The sequence below is a fragment of the Accipiter gentilis genome, chromosome 6 (assembly GCF_929443795.1).
Source record: "Accipiter gentilis chromosome 6, bAccGen1.1, whole genome shotgun sequence".
Lineage (NCBI taxonomy): Eukaryota > Metazoa > Chordata > Aves > Accipitriformes > Accipitridae > Astur > Astur gentilis.
Window position 1 is genome coordinate 29,993,683 of NC_064885.1, and position 18,721 is coordinate 30,012,403.

At 55.3% G+C, this 18,721-nt stretch overlaps 1 protein-coding gene across 1 annotated transcript in view; it reads left to right on the plus strand.

Annotated features, from left to right (window-relative positions):
• Nucleotides 1–18,721, plus strand: part of XXYLT1 (xyloside xylosyltransferase 1) — a 37,768-nt gene that overhangs the window by 4,634 nt on the left and 14,413 nt on the right. The window contains exons 2-3 of the mRNA XM_049803064.1: nt 2,525–2,672; nt 18,035–18,167. Of these exons, the coding sequence (XP_049659021.1) occupies nt 2,525–2,672; nt 18,035–18,167 (281 nt within the window). The remainder of the gene's footprint in view (nt 1–2,524; nt 2,673–18,034; nt 18,168–18,721) is intronic.

Genomic DNA, 18,721 nt, shown 5'->3' on the forward strand with positions numbered 1-18,721 from the left:
TCTGTGTTTTTCCTGCCGTCCTCCTGCAGGCGCTTGGCCCTGAGCCCAGCAGCCGGGACACCGGCAGCACGGCCGCCCCGCCGAGGGACATGCTGGCCGCGGAGCCTGCACGAGGGCTCTTGGATGGCACCCGTCTGACAGCAAGGGCCAGTGGCTGAGGGTGGGCGTTTGGGGTGGTCTCCCCAGGAGGGGAGGCATGGGGACTTTGCTGTGGCTGTCCTCCAGCGGTACCCCGCTGTGGCTCGCCCGTTGTGCCGGCGGTCAGGAGGGGCCCGTCACCTTGCCTCGTTCGGTGTACTGCAGGTCCCACGAGCGGCTCCCCGCCTCCGGCAAGCTCTGCTCTGATGCGAGAGCACTTTGATCTCGGTAACGTTTTCTGCAAGAAGGTGTGGGAGGAAGAAGCTCCAGACTGCTCACTGCCTCCATCTCTATGCCAGCCTTGCTGGGTGTCAAAGCAGGCCTTTGTGCATCCCATAGAGAGGATGGTCATTGCACCAGCTCGGGCTCCAGAGCTGCTTTTTCCTTTGAAGCGCTTGACTTGGTTTAGGGTTGTTTTTTCCTAAACAAACAAACGAACAAATGCTCTATCCTGCATGTTTAAGTGTGTAGTGCAGGGCTCCTTGCTGTTAAGCAGATGAAGTTTTAGTAGGGAAAAGGAGAGAAACCGCAGAACCCTTGATTAGTTTAGTTTGGAATGGACCTACAGAGATTGTGGGCTTGAGTTCCTTGCTGAAGGCAGGGCCGGCTTGGGGAAGTGTCTCGGTATCCCTCAAACAAGGGATATAGGCTCCGCTTTCCAAAATTCAAGTACTGCTGCAAAGTTGTGTCCTTGCTGGCCTTCAGTTCCTGTGGGGTTCTTCCTGCTTTCCCTGGCCTGAAGAAGGCAGCGCGACCTCGAGTCTCCACACTCGAGTTCCTGCACTCCCCCTTATCCGCACCGGGGTCGTGTCCCTCGTCTCTCTTAATTGCCCTGAAAATCCCTCTGGTTATCTTGCGTGATTCAGTGACCTGCATTCTTCTGTGTGTATAATGAGCATCAGGCTGCATGAAAGTTCCTGTTCATCGGACTTTGACCAAAATTAATTGCAAGCTTGTAAAATTTCAGTAGCTGACAAGGTATGTTTGCAGTTGCTCCTGTTTCTGGCTGTCATGGTTTAACCCCAGCTGGCAACTGAGACCCACACAGCTGCTCGCTCGCTCCCCTGATAGGATGGGGGGAGAATTGGAAGAGTAAAAGTGAGAAAACTCATGGTTTGAGATAAAGACAGTTTCATAGGTAAAGCAAAAGCCACGCATGCACAAGCAAAGCAAACCAAGGAATTCATTCCCCACTTCCCATGGGCAGGCAGGTGTTCAGCCATCTCCAGGAAAGCAGGGCTCCATCACCCCTAACGGTTACTTGGGGAGACAAATGCTGTAACTCCAAATGTCCCCCCTTCCTCCTTCTTCCCCCAGCTTTATATGCTGAGCATGACGTTGTATGCTCTGGACCATCCCTTGGGTCAGTCGGGGTCAGCTGTCCTGGCTGTGTCCCCTCCCAACTCCTTGTGCCCCCCCAGCCTGCTCGCTGGTGGGGTGGGGGGAGAAGCAGAAAAGGCCTCGGCTCTGTGTGAGCACTGCTCAGCGGTAACGAAAACATCCCTGTGTTATCAACACTGTTATCAGCACAAATCCAAAACATAGCCCCACACTAGCTACTGTGAAGAAAATTAACTCTATCCCAGCCAAAACCAACACACTGCCCCATAGCCATGACCTGCACAGGTGTGCCAGGGCCAGTGCTGGTGCGTGGGCTCCAGCAGGGCTGAGATGTACAGAGCGTTGCTGGCTGAGTGCAAGCAAAGCTCCAGCACAAGCGGGCTGAGATCCGTCTAGAGAAGTTGCTCGGCTCTGCTGTAACTCCTGATGTTTGGATTTTCATTGGCATGCTGTGGCCCATCCTCCCTTTCCCCCTCCAGCCCCGGCAGGACGTGCTGCAGACCTTGCCTCCATGCCGGGCTAAGGTTCAGGAAATCCGGGCTGCGTCCCTGGCCCTGTCGCAGCCTGCCTCTGGAGCAGGGAGCAAGTTTTGGTCCTTAGGGTAAGTGACGTGGTCTGGCTTGCCTCAAAATGGCAGGATGCCAGAGCCGGGAGCGAACCATCACCTCTTCTGATGGACTCCATATGGGCGACCAGATATGTGGTTGCATTAGGCAGTGGGAACAGACCAGAAAAAAACCCACAAAACATAGAGCATGCTTGATTGTGTGAGTGGATTCGAGTCTGCCCATCTCACTGTTATGAAATGGCTGTAAAAATCCTTCCCTCCTTTCCCTGCTGTGCTTAGCTGGCTCTTGTGGCAGGGGGACGTGCAGGGGCCGGGGCAGTTGGGCCCCTTTTTGCAGCTGCAGTGCCACCACCAGTATTTGGGCTTTAACAACCTTCCCCCCGTCGCCCCGTGTCGGTGCAGGCTGAGCAAAGGCTGCCAGCGCTGGGCCAGTCCCTAGAGGCGGCAGCTCAGTGGTGTTTCTGGTGTCTCTCCCAGGTAATAGTCCATGATGTGAATGAGCTGACAGAAAAGCTGTTTCCAATCGTTGAAGCCATGCAGAAACACTTCAGCGCTGGATCGGGGACCTACTACAGCGACTCGATCTTCTTCTTGTCAGTTGCAATGCATCGCATCATGCCCAAAGGTAAGCCTCTGCTCAGCTGCCGTGGCAGAAGCCTCCAGCAACACGGGCTCTCTTTTTCTTCTGCACGGAGATGTTATCCAGTGCTATTTGAAATGCCAGGAAAGTTAATAAACTTTTGGGGTGGGCTCCTGGGGTTCTGCTCCTTCCTGCAGAGTGAAGGACCCTTCGGTCCAAGACCGCCCACATCCAGGTCTCCACTGGCGTGAGCGGCAGGAGGTTATCCATGCCGCACGGCAGCTGGCCCTGCCCTTGTGCCCTGAGATGGTAGGAGAGGTGAGACAGGAGCAAGCGTGCTTGCTCTGTGTGTGTTTACAGCCCCCCTTCCCCTTGAGGTGTCAGCAGAGAGAGGTGCCGCACGCTTGTGGTGCGGCTGCGCACTAAACAAGCAGCAGCAGAGAGCGGTTGTCGAGCCTTTCCTCTTGGCTTCGGTGAGCTCTTGGAAAGCTTTGCTGATTAGCAGCCGCTGATCACTTAAGTTTCCTTATTGTGCCTTTGCTCTGCTGTTACTGAGTGCAGGAAAACAACAATAAATCTGCAGGAAAACAAGGCAGCTGGCAGAAGGGGCTTGGTTCAGTTGATGCCATGTTTTCCTTCCCCGGCTGCACGTGGGTGCTTCTCCTGGGACCAGCGTGCTCTCTAGCCTTGGACCAGTTGTATGAGGAGGAATGTTGCATCCCTGGGCTCCAAACCCCTTCCCTGGAGCTCCCCCAGCCCCGCCTGTCCTTTCCCAGCGCAGGTCCCCGGGCAGTCCTTGCCAGCTGCCTGGCTGGCCCGACGCATCGGTGATGGCATCGTCCCTTCCCGGGCTGGCCACGTGCCCTCCCTGTGCCCTGGCAGCGGTGGCAGAGAGCACCAGGGTCCTGCCTGGCCATAGAGCTGCCCCAGGAGGAGGTGACCAGCCTCAAAGCTGTTTGCGGATGGCACACGGTGGTGGCCCGTCCCCAGAGCTGTGTGTTGCTGAAATAGCTGTTCCCATGGCCAGCACCACCAGCACCAGCAGCTTTCTCGGCATCTGGAGCCTCTGCCCAGCCATAATATTCCCTGTAGACTTCCCGCCATGGATCTCGGGTGCAGTCTTGCTCTTTCTTGCTGGAATGTGGGCGGCTACGACTCCCCTGCGCCCCTGCTGAGCCCTGTCCCAGTTTGGCTCTGCCCAGTAACTCCTGCCTCTGCACTGGTTCGTGGGGCTTCCTCTGGGCTTGTCCCTGTCGTCCTGGCACAGCCGTCCCATGCTAGCTCATTAAAGAGTAGGACAGTAGTGTTTAATTTGCGCGGGCAGGCGTTAGGGAAGAGCAGTCAGGAAGGTGGCCTGCTTCATCCCCCGGGGGCTGTGGGGTGAGGTGTCCCCGAGGGTCCCGTCCAACCCCTGCCGATCATTACTCTGTGGGCTCCAGCGAATGTGCTGTACTTTGGTCTCCGTTAGACTTGGGCAATTTTTTTGTGTGTCTGGTGATGTCTGCATTGCGAGTGCTTTGAAGTACGCTGAATACAAACGACGGTATTAATGCTGGCTAATTCATTCCTCCCGATTCCCTACCCTGTCTTTACCGCATGCTAAAGATATCCATGTCGTGCCGCCTGCCAGCAAGAAGCTGCTCAGTCTGAAATGCCTTTTTTCGGTTTGTCGACTCGCGAGTTGTCTCGTCTCTTGGAAAGCTTGTTTGCTCTCCCTCAGCCTGACGGGGCTTTCAGTGGTCTGTTCGGGGCACAGGATGTTTAAAGAGGCATTTTTACAGTTTCATGAGCTTAGTTTTTGTTTCAGAAGCTGCTAGTAAAGCTGATTTATATTTCCCTTGCAAGGGAGGTCAGATTTACTGTGCTGGGCGCCTGGTGATTTATGGGGCTGGCGGGGCTCCCCGGTCCCTCCCGTTTCCCTGGACAGCCGGCACTGGACAGGAGGCAGCAGGGAAGGCTGCAGGTCTGCTGCCCGCTTGCAGGCTTCTGGGTGGCGTGGGAATGGCACTGGGCTCCTGCCGCTCTCCTGGCACTGACAAACCAGCCGCTACTGGTATGAAGAAGCTGCTTTGCTAAGTTGGAGGAGAAAGGACTGAACCTTCCTTTTCAGGCAGTGTTAGCATTTTTCCTGGTGGATTTCTGTGCCATTTCACCTGCCCTGAGTACTGCATCTTTTTGTGCACCTCTGCAGGCACATCTGGCTCCGTAGCATTAGCACCTTTTTTGTGGAAGCCAGGTTTGATTGGAAGCTTAAGCATCCTCCAGCAGAAATGAAGGCCCTGATCTGAATATTAAACTCTCTTGTGTGTTTGATTGCATTTGTATTAATCAGTCTATAGGTTATCTTCAATAGCTAGCAACCTTTGCATTGAAGTTGCCTGGCTTTAGTTTCCCAAATTTATCATTTTTTGAAGGGAGGCATTTCCGTAGCATCATGACTTAGTGATTTGTTTGGAGCCTAGGGGCTGTGATGGGGCACTGACTTTGCAGAGGAATGGCACTGAAAACTGAACATCAGGGTTGTTGGTTTTTTTTTAAAAAAAGACTTTTGTGGAACACGTGCTGGCTGCGTGCATACTGCGCTGAGAATAAATGGGTTTTGCCACTCAGCTGCTCTGTCTTTCACTGTTGCTTGGGATCCTTGCCCAAAAAACTTGAGATCTAAAACCTGCAGCTGCCAAACTATAATATAACAGCTTCTTAGCTGGTGTAAATCATGGAACTCTCTTGCCTTAAATGTCTTACATCAGTGGAGTTAATCTGATTTAAACCAGCTGGGGACTTGGTATGCAGCGTGCAGAAGTGCAGACTGCATAACTCTTGTCTGTGCTTGAGGCTCATAAATCCCATTTTAATGCGGTGTGGCCAGGCCCAAAGAGCTCGAGGAGGGCTTGATGCATTGCAATGGTTCTGCAAGGGAGAAGTGATGGGAAGGTTACACAGAGAGAGGACAAGCAGGGTTCAGGCTTAGGAGGAGCTGCCAGGATGAGGACGGTGCCAGCATGAAATGGTCTTGGGACTTGCAGAGCAGTGCTAGGAGGAGGGGGGAGGACAAGGACTCGGACCTTTCTACTTTCCTTCTCAGCATGCCCATCCAGAGGTGGCGGCCTCTCAATTCCCAGCTGGCTTCGATCCCTCTAATCACTTGTCATTTTAGTTGTGTAACTTAAGAGGACCCAGCAAGCTTTTTATCACTCTCCTTATGGACACATGAAGCAGTAATGTCTGGGCAGGTCTGCCTGGCAGGCAAGATCATGGGACAGAGTCCTGGTGCTGCGGGCGAGGGGAGGAGGAGTTGGGGTGGCAGAGAGGCAGCCTGGGGAAGCTGTGGGCTCCCCAGGGAATTCTTGGCCCCCATCCCTGGCCCAAGTCAGGTAGTTTTCAGGGAGAATTAGTTTAGCAACTGGGTGTCCTCAGCAGCTGGTGGGGTGAGGGAGAGACGTCAGCATCCAGCAGCTTGAGCAGAGCTTTGGAAACTGCTGTTCGGTGTTTGACTCCATTGGTTTTGCTGACCATGCTGCAGCAGGATGACCCTGTGGGAGAAGAGCAGAGGGAAAATGGGACAGGACAGAGAAGCAGCTTTGTAGCTTATCTCTGCCAGCTTGGACAGAGGAGCGGAGTCCGTTAGCTCAGGGGAGTCTCTGAAACCTGGCTGGAGGTACCGTGCCTCACGTGGAGTGAGGTTATTTAGCAGAACTTGACTGAAGATGGTATTTGACAAATTGGAGGCAGCAGGGTTTCCTGGCCTGTACGAAGAGCTGGCAGTCTTCCTGGGGAGTAGCGTCATCTCTGAACATGGTCTCCTCCTCCCTGCCCGGCAGCGTGTGGGGGAGCCCTCGGGGTTTCTCTCTCACTGACTGGCCCAGCCTGAAGGTAGAAGCCCTGACGAAGGGTGCGAGATGAGCGTGGGGTGCAAAGGGCCCGTGGGCTCTGCCATGCATGAGGTTAGCCCTCGTGCAGCACGCTGCATCTTTCAGGCGCTGGCGAAGCACCAACTCGTTGATCCTGGTATGGCTCTGGGTGGGCAGGGAGAGGAACACGGCTCTGCTCCCCTGAAGCTGGTGGGATGCAGCTGATCAGAGCCACAGCTGGGATGTCTGCCTGGAGAGGGAGTGCCAGCCAGGATGGGCCCCCTGCTCATGCCAACATGGCTCTGTGTCTTCACATGGGCGGTGGAGGGAAGAGCGCGGAGCCGGATGGCGTGTGACTGCAGTGTTTAGTTCCACTAATGGGATCTCTTAGAAGCATATGTATAAAATCAGGCTTGGACATCTCCAGAAAAGCAGCTGAGCAGGATGGTTCCTCCTCATGCCCAGCCTCTCTTCTGCTTTGATGCCTCCTGCATCCCAGAGATGACGCATGTGCCTGCAGAAGGCTCCAAGAGCAGACAGCGAGAGCCATCAGAAGGTGTCTAGCTAACAGGTGGGGAGAGAGGCAAATGCTGTTCAGCTCATCCCCTGCCTGTTTTAAATACTTTGAAGGCATGGGACCGAGAAGGGGAAGAGAGCCAATTCCCCACCTGGTTTATTCTGGTGTTAGGAATTGGGGTAGGAAAGTGGATGTGTTGGAAAATATTTGGGAGAGAATACTTGGTGAGGTAATACTTGACATAATTATCACTATAGAAATTGGTAGGATGAGATACGACCAAATTATTAAGACCACTGGTTGCAGTGCTTATGAGAGGCGATGGATAAGAGAAGTAGGAGCTGGGCAGTACTCTACCATGAAGACACACCTGGGGACTTGCTGACTGAAAACTCAGGAGCTTGGTCTGCAGATATATTTGATAAGATTATTCATCAAAGGGAGGTAAGGGAACTAAGCAGCAGTGGGAGAAGTGGGTAAGTTTCTGTGTGACTAAACAAAGATGAAGAGCTATGAGGAAAGAGAACAAAGCAAGAATGATCATTATGTGTTGCTGAAATTTATGGCATATCGACATGGTCTGTTGGAAAAAAACTGAAAGAGGTTCAGAGAAGAGCGGTAAGGGACAAACCTGGCTGACTGGGACTCTCCAGCCTGGGAGAGGGCCGGCCGAGGGGGCTATGGTGTGGTCCATGAAGCCATGAGCTGTGCAAGGCAGATGTTTGTACAAGAACTGGGAGGCATCAAAGTTGGTGAGAGGTGGGTTTATAACAGAGCGTGCGGTGATCTGTGGAGCTCCTTGCTGCAGGACGTTGTAGATGCTGGGCTGCCTGAGGGAAGAGGAAATCATCGCAAGCTGCTGCCTGATAGACACCAAACTTCAGGATCTCCCCGAGCTGCAAGCTGTGCAGGAGCATATCGGAGGGGACGCGGCTGTGTGTGGTGGGGGGAAGCACAGCCGGCTGCTACAGGTGAATAAGCAGCATCGTGTCTGGGGAAGTGGCTGCCGGCTGGGGGCTGTGCCATCGGCTTCATAGCGGGTATCCAGTATCGGCTTCATAGCGGGTATCCAGACTTCAACGTCTGTGATCACATGGGAGGTCCAGTGATATCCCTGGCCTCAGACTCTGAATGGGGCAATTCCTCCAGCTCATTATCAACGGCTGTACTGATTATTAAGCGTAGATCAGATCATAATGATGTTTGTCCAAGCTGCTTCTTAATGACCAAGCCCCAGGCGGCTTGGGGTTTGGTGCTGCTTGCAGCAGGCTCCAGCTGCTGGCTCTGGCTTGGTCTCCCATGAAACTGATAGCAGCCTTTGCCTGCTCTGGGAGCCCTGGCCCCGAGGCAGCAGCCTCTGTGAGCATCGGCTTACTCCTTTCCCACCGAGCAGAGCTGGAGGAGGGCAAAGGCCAGGGAGGAGACGTGTCGGAGCGAGCGCTGAGCCACGCTCTGCCTTCTCGGGGCACCTTGCCTCCGCCGAGGCCAGGTACCCGGAGCACTCCTGCCGCTGGCTGTGGAGGTGGAGAGCCTGGGAGCCGGGGGGAGTGGGTTAAGCAGAGAGGTATCGGGAAAATAGTCTGTTGCTGGAACAACACCTTGACAAGTAACTGTCTTCTGCTAGTGCGCTTCTGTGAAAGCAGGCAGGCAGCGTCCTGAAAACATTGTCTTTTGCCTTTGTAGGTGTGCGTGTGTGAGGGTTTGCCATTGCAGCTGCAATGTTCAGATCCATAATGCGGGATTGCCCGAGTCGGGGTCTGTTTGCCTGCGGGGGTGCCAGGTGACTGCACACGATGTTTCCCCTCAACAGCACCTGTGTGCAGGGAGTTGCAGCACACTAATCCTGCGTCACACGATGAACAAAGAAATGTGCGTTAGAGGTCTGTAAGGTGGAGCCCGGCTAAGGGAGCATCACCTCCTCTTCTTCCTCCTGTCAGCTGCAGAGCAATTCCTGGTGCATGGCGCAGCTACCCACAAAACTCAGTGACTTGCACTGTAATAAATGAGCATTTTGAGAGCACGTCACTCCTGATCCTTTCCTGCTAGCTAAGCATTGCCGTTGTTGCTGAGCCCCACCACATTGGGGCTACGCAGAGACGCAGCAGGTCGGGAGGGTGCTAGGAGGAGACTGCCTGTGTCCCAGATGCTCCAGGCCTGATGGTGTGTTATCGAAGTGGAGATGTTGTAAAGAGGCACAGAAAACTGGGGTCTGTGCTGAAGTCGTGGGTGATGGCCCCAGAGCCACGTGCTCCCAAGCCGCAGTTCCCACGGGGTGCTGCAGTAGCCGAAGGGTTTATTTTCTGGCAAAAATGTTTCCATCTTTACAGGGACGGAGGGAGTGTTAACAGTTTCTGGTGTGCTCTCATAACCTCCCTCCCTGCTTCACGCTGCCGCAGCCATGTGAAAAACAGCCAGATTCCTTCCCCAGCCTGTCTCTGGGCTGCACGCACTCATGTCAGATCCTGCGATGAGGAGAGAAGAGGCTGGAGTGATGGATTTGCGAGCAATAGGGAGAGCGGTGCCAGCCATTGTTCCTTGCTGGGGCGAGCCTGTTGTGCCGTGGGAGCTGTTTTCGTGGTGCTTTTTGGGAGCCAGCAACAGCAGACCTTTAAATAAGCCCACCCCAGGTAAATGCCAGAGGTGGTGGCCTTGTAGGGGGGTCTTCACCTGCCGAAATGAGAAGCTGACCCTGTCCGGCTGCCTGCAGGACGTGCCTCTCCTGGCAGGAGAGCCCCTGAGCCCCAGCCCTGCTGCGGAGATGCCGTCGGGAATGGCTGCTGAGACGAGGGGGATGCGGCTGCTGCTCCGCAGGTGCCCGGCAGCCCCCCGGGCGCTTTGGCACGGCGGAGACCCCTTCCCTGCGGCACCGTTGCCGATGGGGACTGGCGCGACCCGCAGCCCCCGGGGATGGTGTCACTTCTCATCATTTCTGCTGGCCGCCCCTTGCTGCGGTGCCACCATCGATTATTTTTGGATGTCCTAGATCTGTCAGGCCGGGGCAGGCGCGTTTGGCTGTTCCCCCCCAATCCCCGCGGAGCAGCAGGGTCCCTGCGCCCAGCGCTGCGGGTGGGTGCTGCCCTCCTCCCTCCCCAGCCAGCCCCGCTCCCCGTCCCCAAAGAGTGGAAGCTGCTGGGGGTTACTTGGCGTTGATGCCGGGGCTGCTTTCCCCCACGGCCTTGCTCCCCGCTCTGCCGTAGCTCATTAGAGCTTAGCGGGAAGAAACAAGGACAAAATCTGCCTGCAGCCCTGCAGCCCCTTCCCCCACCATGTGCAGTTAATCGGGACGTGAGCTCATCTACCTTAATGCATTTATTTTCCTGTATCTTTTTGGTTTCCCTTTCCATCTCGTCCGCTCATTATTTCGCAGCTTTCCATCCACAGCGCTTTGTAATTTATGGCAACCTGGAATTAAACCTTATTTTGTCTGATTAAAAGGTTTCCTGCTGCTCTTCCTCCAGCTCCAAAAAGTGTCTTCACACTCCTCCCCCAGCGGCACTGTATATTAAATACATAGCAAGCAGCACTTCCAGCTCCGTTCTGAAAGCTGTCGCGTGCTCAGCAATGTCTCTGCCTTGGAGTCAGGTTAAGAGCCGAGGTGTTGAGCACCGTTAAATATTAGTCCCTCAGACCTTGATGGATTACAAGGAGACACTTGGATGCACAGGAAAAATTAATTTCCTGGAACAAAACGCTTCCATCTCCTGCTGAGTCTTCCCCATCCCTCTGGAGATGGCTGCGTGGTGTGGAGCGAGGCGAGCAGGGCGATGCTGCCGTCAGTACCTGGGGCCATTTCTGCTGCACCAGACCCCTGAGCCCACCCAGGTGCCTGCCCTGCATGGGTGGTAGTGATGATCCGTCATCTGTCTCTGGCAGGTAGCCTAATTTTTAATTAGCTGATAGGCTGGAATTGCTGTGCAGCAGTTGCTGCTCTGCTCTGCTGGATGCCTAATCGGTGCTGCAGAAACCTGGTTAGCAGCTGGGGCGCTTGGGCATGCCCCCCCTTGCCTCCTGCCCTCCCCTGGCACCCTGTTTGGAGGGAGGGCAGGCTGTTTGATGGGGAGGGGGGCTGCTAGGCTGCCCCAAGGAGCAGAGAGGACCCTTGGCCGCATGGCAGAGGCGAGGACCTGTGTTTAAGCGGGCAGCTGGAAGGTAAGCTGCACCTTGGTAAGCTCTGCCAGTGCAGGGCTTCGTAGGATCGTCTTCTCTTGGGAAGGTGGGCTCCAGAGCACCAACAGGTCCTAGGAAGGCGACCGCAGCCCCCCTAGTCGCCAGCACACTGGCAGCAAGCTCTGCAGAGCGTGTTGTGCTTGCACGCATGCGTGCGTGCCCCTGCCTCGGGTGCCTTCCTCTGGGTGAGGCTCTCGGTGCTGTTGGGGTCAGCTGTGCGGGCAGTGGTGATTAATCCTGGAAGCAGAGGGGGAGACTTTATCAGCGGAGAAAATAAGGCCTGGCAGGGGGAGCGCGCAGCTGGAGAGGAAGCTGCTCACAGCCCTGCTGAGAGCAGGAGGGAGAGCGGCTGGGGGCAGCCGGCAGTGTGTGGGGGCCGAGCCAAACACAGGCAGCATCTAACGAAGGGCAGGATGGAGGACTCAGCGCGTTTGTGTAAATAAACCGTGCATATCCACGCTGGGCTTGTTGTGGCGCTGGCATTGCCGCCCAGCACTGCAGCTGCACTCGTGCTCTGCTCCTTGCTGCAGCCGAGGCTTTCGGGGATGGCCAGCTGCTGCTGCTGCTGCTGCTGCTGGGCAGCACCCTCTGGGTTGCACAGGGACCCTCCGGAACCTGTTGCCCACCCTGCGCCCTCACCCGGTCTTGGTGCTGGCTGTGGGAGTGGTGTTTTTCTTGGCCGTGGGTTCCTCTGAGCCAGCAAGGGTGGAGGACCCTGGTTTCGCAGCCAGCACGGGCGACTTTGCAGACTCGCACGTTGCTGCTGGCAGGCATGCTGCCCACCGGAGCAAGGGCTGCTGCTGCCCTGCTCCTGGAGGTTTATCGCCTGGAGTAGTGATCCAAAGGTCACTGCTGGTCCTTCACAGCTCCTGATTTCCTTGGGATCTCACCCTGTCGTGATGAGGACAGCTAAAAAACCTTCCGGCTAAAAAAAACCATCGGTCATCGGTAGCCAGAGCCAAACTCAAAGCGATGGAGAGAGGTGGAGGGGAAGCTGTCCAGGTGTGCCCAGCTTTTGCAGACCAACAGACCTGAGCCCTCCAGCCCTGCTGACCCCAACTCGGAGAGCCTGGGCTGCCCAGCCCTCTTCCTTCTGATGGTTCAAATCAAGTGGCAAAATGCACAGCCACCCCCTGGCCCTCCCCAAGACCCCGACAGCAGCCCCACAACGCCCGGAGCTGCAGCCAGCAGGGGACACTCCCGACCCTTCGCTGTGCGGTGTCACCCATGCTGGCTGCACTACTGCTGTCCCTGCAGAAGGGTCTCTGAGCTGCTCTGCATCCACCAGCTGTCTGTCCCTGCCCATCAGCCTGCCCTTGCGAGGCCACTGCTCCCCGCGCTGTCTCCAGAAGGACGGAGGGGGCTCTTGCCTCCTTGTGTTGCAGGACTCGCTGCTGCTGGCTCCGTGGGGAAAGGCGAAGCGGCGTGCCTGGGTCGCACAGCACGGTCGGCGATCCGGGTGGTGTCCTCCTTGATCCCACCTCTTCTGCTCCGCATGGGCGCAAGGCGCCAGCCTCCGGCCCCAAAAGTCGCTGCTGTGATGCAGAGGAGGTGCAGGGAGGTCGGGGTGCTCCCATCCGATACGTGTCAGAGGAGTCTCTCCTCATCGGCATAGTGCACCAGGGTGCGTAGGTCCTTAAAAACACGTTTGTTGAGACACATGGAGGCCCTGGTGCAGAGGATGGTGGGATCAGAGCCAAATCACCACCAGCATTGGTGACGGGCATCTGCCTCAGGAGTGTGTGTGAGATTTGGGCGCAGCGCAGCCTTGCAGGGCAGGGGCCTGTCCCCTCCTGCCATCCCACCGCTGCCTGCAGCATCTCCCCTGCCAGACCAGCTGCAGGCAGGATTTTGTACTCTGAGGAGGGAGCTGAGCTTGTGCCAACATGAGCCTGCCAGAGGGCTGGAGAGCTACACCACCTCCAGGAGGTTTCAATTCTTGCTTCTTCTACTCTAAAGCTGTTAAACCGCTGCTCAGTTGACAGCAATTAAGACCATGCCATTTGCTGGACAGCTTCTGCCCTTTGCATTGTGATGGCAGCTCTCCATTTCGCTATTTGTTCCTGGGCACGAGTTGTTATTATTTTCACTCTTTTCCCCTCTCTACAGACTGGTGGCTGCTGGTGGTGGCATGCCTCTGCCCAAGGTCTGGAGTGGTTTGTATGGAAGAGGGTTTGGAGACGAGGCCAGCGCCTACGCCCCAGCCCCGTGCCCGCCGTCTGGGCTTTGTCACGGTAGCAGCCCTCGCACAGAGAAAGTTGTTGGGATAAGTGTAAATGAGTTTGCCTGCAGAACAGCCTGTGCTGCCTGCAGAGGCCAGGCTGCGGGGCTGCAGGAACTTGCTCTTCAGCCTTGTCTGTTAGAGCCCAGTGCACAGTTGGTGAACTACCCTGGGGTGTCTGGTGCCCAGGAGTTCTGTAGCTTGCCTCTCAAATCGCATGTCGTACACCAGAGACTAGTTTTGGCCATCACTAGGTGACCTGGGGATGCCCTGCCTGGGCATGGAGGGTGTCAGCACCGTCTGTGCCACGGGGAATGCACACTGCTGCTGCTGCTGCTGCCTGCCTCTGCCCTGGCTGCCTGCAGCACTGGGGAGGCAGCGACTCGCTGGTGGCAAAGGCACTGGAGCAGGAAAAGGCTCCCATCAGGTTTGGAGCCGGCAGCTGGCATTCTCGGAGCAGCCACGGGAGTTGTGTCCACAGGCTTACATGCTTGGCAGCTTCTCCCAGGCTCCATGCAGGCTCCTGCCTTTGCATCTCCTCATCTCCTGACCCTCCATCTGTCATCCATCCACTTTCCTGTAGTTTTAAATCCGCTGTTTAAATCTCTTGCAGGCTAGGGGAAAGTAGTCCTTGCCTACAGGCTCAAGGCTTCCCATCCGTAGGCTGCTCCAAACAATGGCTGTGGGTCAAGAAGGGCTGGAGAGGTAATAGCCGCTGCAGGGTTGCTCGCTGCACAGCCTCCCCAGAGCTCTGGCTGGGTTGCCAAAGCAGCACGCCTCCTCCCCGCGACCCCCCTGCTGCCGCTGCTGCTCCCGCCTGACTCTTGTGAGAAGAGTAATTTGCTCCTAAGAGTCACACTACGTGTTGGTGGGGTGGTCTAGCTCGCTGCACGCCCGCCTGCTCCCGTCCCACTCTGTCCCCGCTGTGCCATGGGGCAGGCTGTGGGGTTGCTGCCTCCTGAGAAGGGCCACCAGACCGCACCTCACCAGAGGGGCTCCTGGGCTCTGCTCAGAGCATCCAGACAAGCCGCCGGGCCCCTCGGCACACACCTGGGGTGCCTGCCCGCATGCCAGCATAGTTCTGCTGGGTCCTGGCCGAGGATGCTGGGCAGCAGGGCACAGGGAAGTGACCTCTGCCTGCCTGTGCCCCCTTGTTGGGCTGAGGCTCTTGGGGGGGGAAGGATGGAGCGCCTGCACGAGAGGGGTCTGCACCGGCATCTCTGTGGAGTCCTGCTCGGGGATAACCTCGATTCTCCCTTTCTTCGGCAGCTGAGCCCCGGTGCAAGGCAGCTTAGGCACTGGTAGTGGCTTTTTCTCCTGGTTTGCAGCACCGCAGACCCTGCTGTGGGATCGCGCATCCTTGAAGCTGGTCTTTCTCCTCTGGACGTGGCTGGAGGGAGGGTTTGAGCCAAGCCTGGAGAGCAGCCCTACTGTGGCTGCTGGTATGAGGCTGCAATAAAACATTACGAGCTTTAAACGGGGCCAGCCTGTGCTGTAAAGCTGTCACTGCTAATGGAGATCATCTCCGCTCTGAGTGGCATAACTCCCCTTTACAAACTGTGGCTGGAAGAGCTGGAGTTGAACAAAGCAGAGGGTAATGTACAGTATGGCAAAGTTAGAAAACTCGCTTGCTGAGCAAAACACTCTCAGCCTGTTCCCACATTTCCAGCTGGACCCCTCCAAGCAGTTTGTGCCTAAGAGAGCATGTGATTCCTCCACCCCCACATGGCAGCCAGGACAAAGCACTTGGTAAAATGGTGAAAGAGCATGATACGTCATAAATATTAGCGCCTGGCCCCTTGCCAGTCACAGGCAGAGAAATCGTCTTGGCCATTAATCTATCCGTGCAAGCTGCATCTGGCAAAGTGGTGCTCGACGTCACCCGTGCTCATTTTTGTCTCGGTGTTGCAGTTCACGCTTGCTTTAAAAAAAGAAAAAAAAGGAAAAGTATTTTGTGCTCTCCGGGACTGAATTGTTAGTGAGTTTTTCCTGGGGGGCTCTGCCATCACAGTGTGGAACCAGTGCGGGGTGCTGGTGCTGGGGCAGACGGGGCTGGGAGCTTCCCCCAAGCTCAGCTTTCATTCTCTGCTGTGATTAATTGCAGTTAGTGCTCATCTGTAATTTTAGAGAACAATCGGATGACGTGCCTCGCGGTTGATTTAATTGAAACCTGATGAGGCATCAGAAGGCTGCTGTGCACCAGGGTGAGCTGTGCTGGGATCCTCCTGAGAACCCTCTCCCCATCCTCAGCAGTGCCTTGGAGGGCTCAGGCTACACCCCAGTTTCACTTGGGCTGAGCTTGTGGTGTAGGTCCGGGGTCTCCTTGCCCTGGAGATCTGGGTCTCCTCCCCTTGAAGTCTTGTGACCAGTCTGGATGTTCTCAAGTGCAGTAGCGTTAAGGATTTGGGGTTTTGCACCGCTGTGGTATGGACCACTGGGGAGGTTTAGGATATTTCCGATACATGTCTCATTCCCCATTGCAGAAATCCTCCGCTCTGCCTATTCATCTGCTTGAGTTGTGCTAGCAATTTCTAAGGCAGTTAGGAAGGCTGAGGGAAATTGCTTTCAGGTCAAGACCTGCTTTAGCCTGTAGTGAATTACTATGCCTGGGTTTTAAATCTTTGCAAACAGAGGATTATGGTGGTGGTAAATACTAGGTAGGCCTGGGGATTGCTGTGCTGCTGGTTGGAGGGAGTGTGGCCTTCCCCTTTAGCATATAGAGAGTGATGGATGTTAAAAAAATAAATTGAGATACAGCCTGGGTTGTAGCTTCGATACTATTTCTCCTTGATTTATATTTCTGCTTGGATGCTTTGCAGAGTAAGCAGTATATTTCTTGCTTAACCTCACGGGGCTTTTTCCTTCTTAAATGAGGACAGTGTGGTAGATACAACCAATTGCCGAGAGCCCTGGATTAGTGCAGGATCTGCAAAAAATTCAGAGCTGCTGTACAGCCCAGCATCTGCTTGAAACACAAGTGACGAACGCATTTGAAATGTCAAAGCTGCATTCCTATGCCGGAGGAGAGCTGCCCATGCCTGGCTGCACTCAGCGTCTCTGGTCCCAACGGTGGCTTTAGGGGCTGAAAACCGCGATTGCCTCCTGCTCTCAGCAGACCAGGGGTAGCCAGCAGCCTGTCCCGAGCACGGCGGGACGAGGGGGTGAGGAACCAGGGTGGTGTGAAGGCTGGAGCCTGGGCAGCGCTGCAGAAATGCCAGCCTGATGGGAAACCCTGCCCGTAGCCGTGGAGGGTGCAGGCAGCAGAGGGTGAGGGCAGGCTGGGGTCGTCCTCCTGCCTGCAAGGACTGGGCAGGAGGAAGGAGGAGGATTTTGTTTGCTGATTGCTGTGAAAGCAGTGGTGACACACACATCTAGCCTGCAGAAAGCTGCAACGGCACCTGTGCACCATGAATGGGGGCCAAAAACAGGTTGACACAGTCTTTTTAATCCAATTAGTGCCGAGTGCTAAGCAACCCGGCCAATTTGCTCTTGGCTTTTATAACACATATAAATAGCGTTGGCATTACATAACACCATGGGGAACGGCTCCACTCCGCTCGCAGCCCCCAAGTAGAACTGAGCTTGGCTGGCCAGAAGATGAACATGGCTTTGCCTGGGGCTGGAGGAACCCATCCAGTGGTCCGATCTCTCATAGCATTTGCGTTCGCTGCATTCCACTTGGCCTGCTGCAATCCATACAACATCCCCAGATCCACCTGGGACAAGCAGTCTTGACAAGGCATGTCTCCTGCACCCCCTCCCAAGCAACATCTCCATCAGTCGATCTTGTGTGCTGCAGAGGAGGCTATGACAAATGCAGGCAGGGGCCTGACTCTGTTAACGAGCTCAGGCCTGGCCTTGACCCTGTTAACGAGCTCAGGCCTGGCCTTGATAATGATGTCCTCCAGCTGCTCTCAACTTTCCCACTGCAAGTGGAAGATGCTTCCATGTCTGCACGACCCTCCTTGTCCCTGACAGAGTACCACCACCAATAATAAAGTTTCGCAGGCTGCCGCAGCCTGTCAGCAGTTTCGTGCAGGCAGGGGGCTGTAATCTCTGCCCTCGGAGAAGCCCGAGTCAGGCCAATGGCAGCTAATGAGCTTGTCCAGGTGTTGCTGAGGGTGTCACGCAGCTGACTGAATTATTGATGTTGTCCGTCATGGGAATTGCTCTGATGCTTCAAGCCAGAGATGCTGTGGGGGAAACGCTGGGAAACGCTCATGGAGTTGGTAGCTTTTCCCAGAAGTAGGTAGCAGAAGGTAAGCATGGGGTTTTGTGTGGCTGCTCCTGCTGAAGGACTTCAAGAAAGGGAGAGGCTGGGTTGAAGCTACCTCTTGCTTTTGTCAGTTGTATGGCAAACCGGTCTTCTGGAAGGAAGGAGGGACTGGATAGAAGCAGGAAGTCACCAGAAATGGTTTCTGAAGTATATCATGCCTAAAATGCGCAGTGGTAAATGCTGTCACAATCATTGAAGGTTGGTAGCTTTATGTAGAGGTTGCAGTTGGCTTGTGTTTGCCCTGAATTGGCTAAGTCTTGCCCACGGGGTTGATCGCACCAAATCCGCGTGAGGTGTAATTCCTCAAGTTGCCGTTAGTAATCGCTGGTTACAATTTTGTCTTATATAGCTGACTTTTCCTCTTTGTGCTTTCAGAAATAACACAGATCATCCAGGTAGACTTGGACCTGAAGTACAAGACCAACATCCGAGACCTGTTTGATGAGTTTGACAACTTCCCAGAGGGAGCAGTCATCGGGATTGCCAGGGAAATGCAGCCAGTGTACAGGTACAGCCAACTCCCCATGGGGAACAAGGGGTGGGCAGTGGGCAGCTGGCATGTCTTCTCTTCAACTCAGGTTGGTCTTTGGAAGAAAATCTGGGGGGAACCAGTCTCCCTGCTTTAATCCCTGCAGGGGGACTTAATCTGAAACTTGTACATTGGTATGAAAAAAGTGTTGGAGTGGTTTCCCTGTTCTCACACGCCATCACAAGGCTTCCAGAGCCAAGTTCCTGGTCATCGGTGCCAAAATCCATACCTGGATTATAGCACATCTGCTAGAGGTGTGTTTGCCCAGCCATGCCTGCTGACGTGCTGTGATTGCATTCTGGAGCGTCAGCTTGTATGTCGGGGCTCAGAGGTTTTGGCTGTGAATGTTGCAGAGAGTAGGGGTTGAGTCTGGGCAACAGTGAGGTTCTGGGTCCCTGGAGTGTCAGTGCACCTTCTCCTGAAGAAATATTCCCCCAGGGAGGACTGAGTGGGCAACTCTGTTGGTGACCTGGGCTTGCAAGCATGAGGATAGCCCCATGGTCACTTGCTCATCAGACCCTCGGTCGACCAGC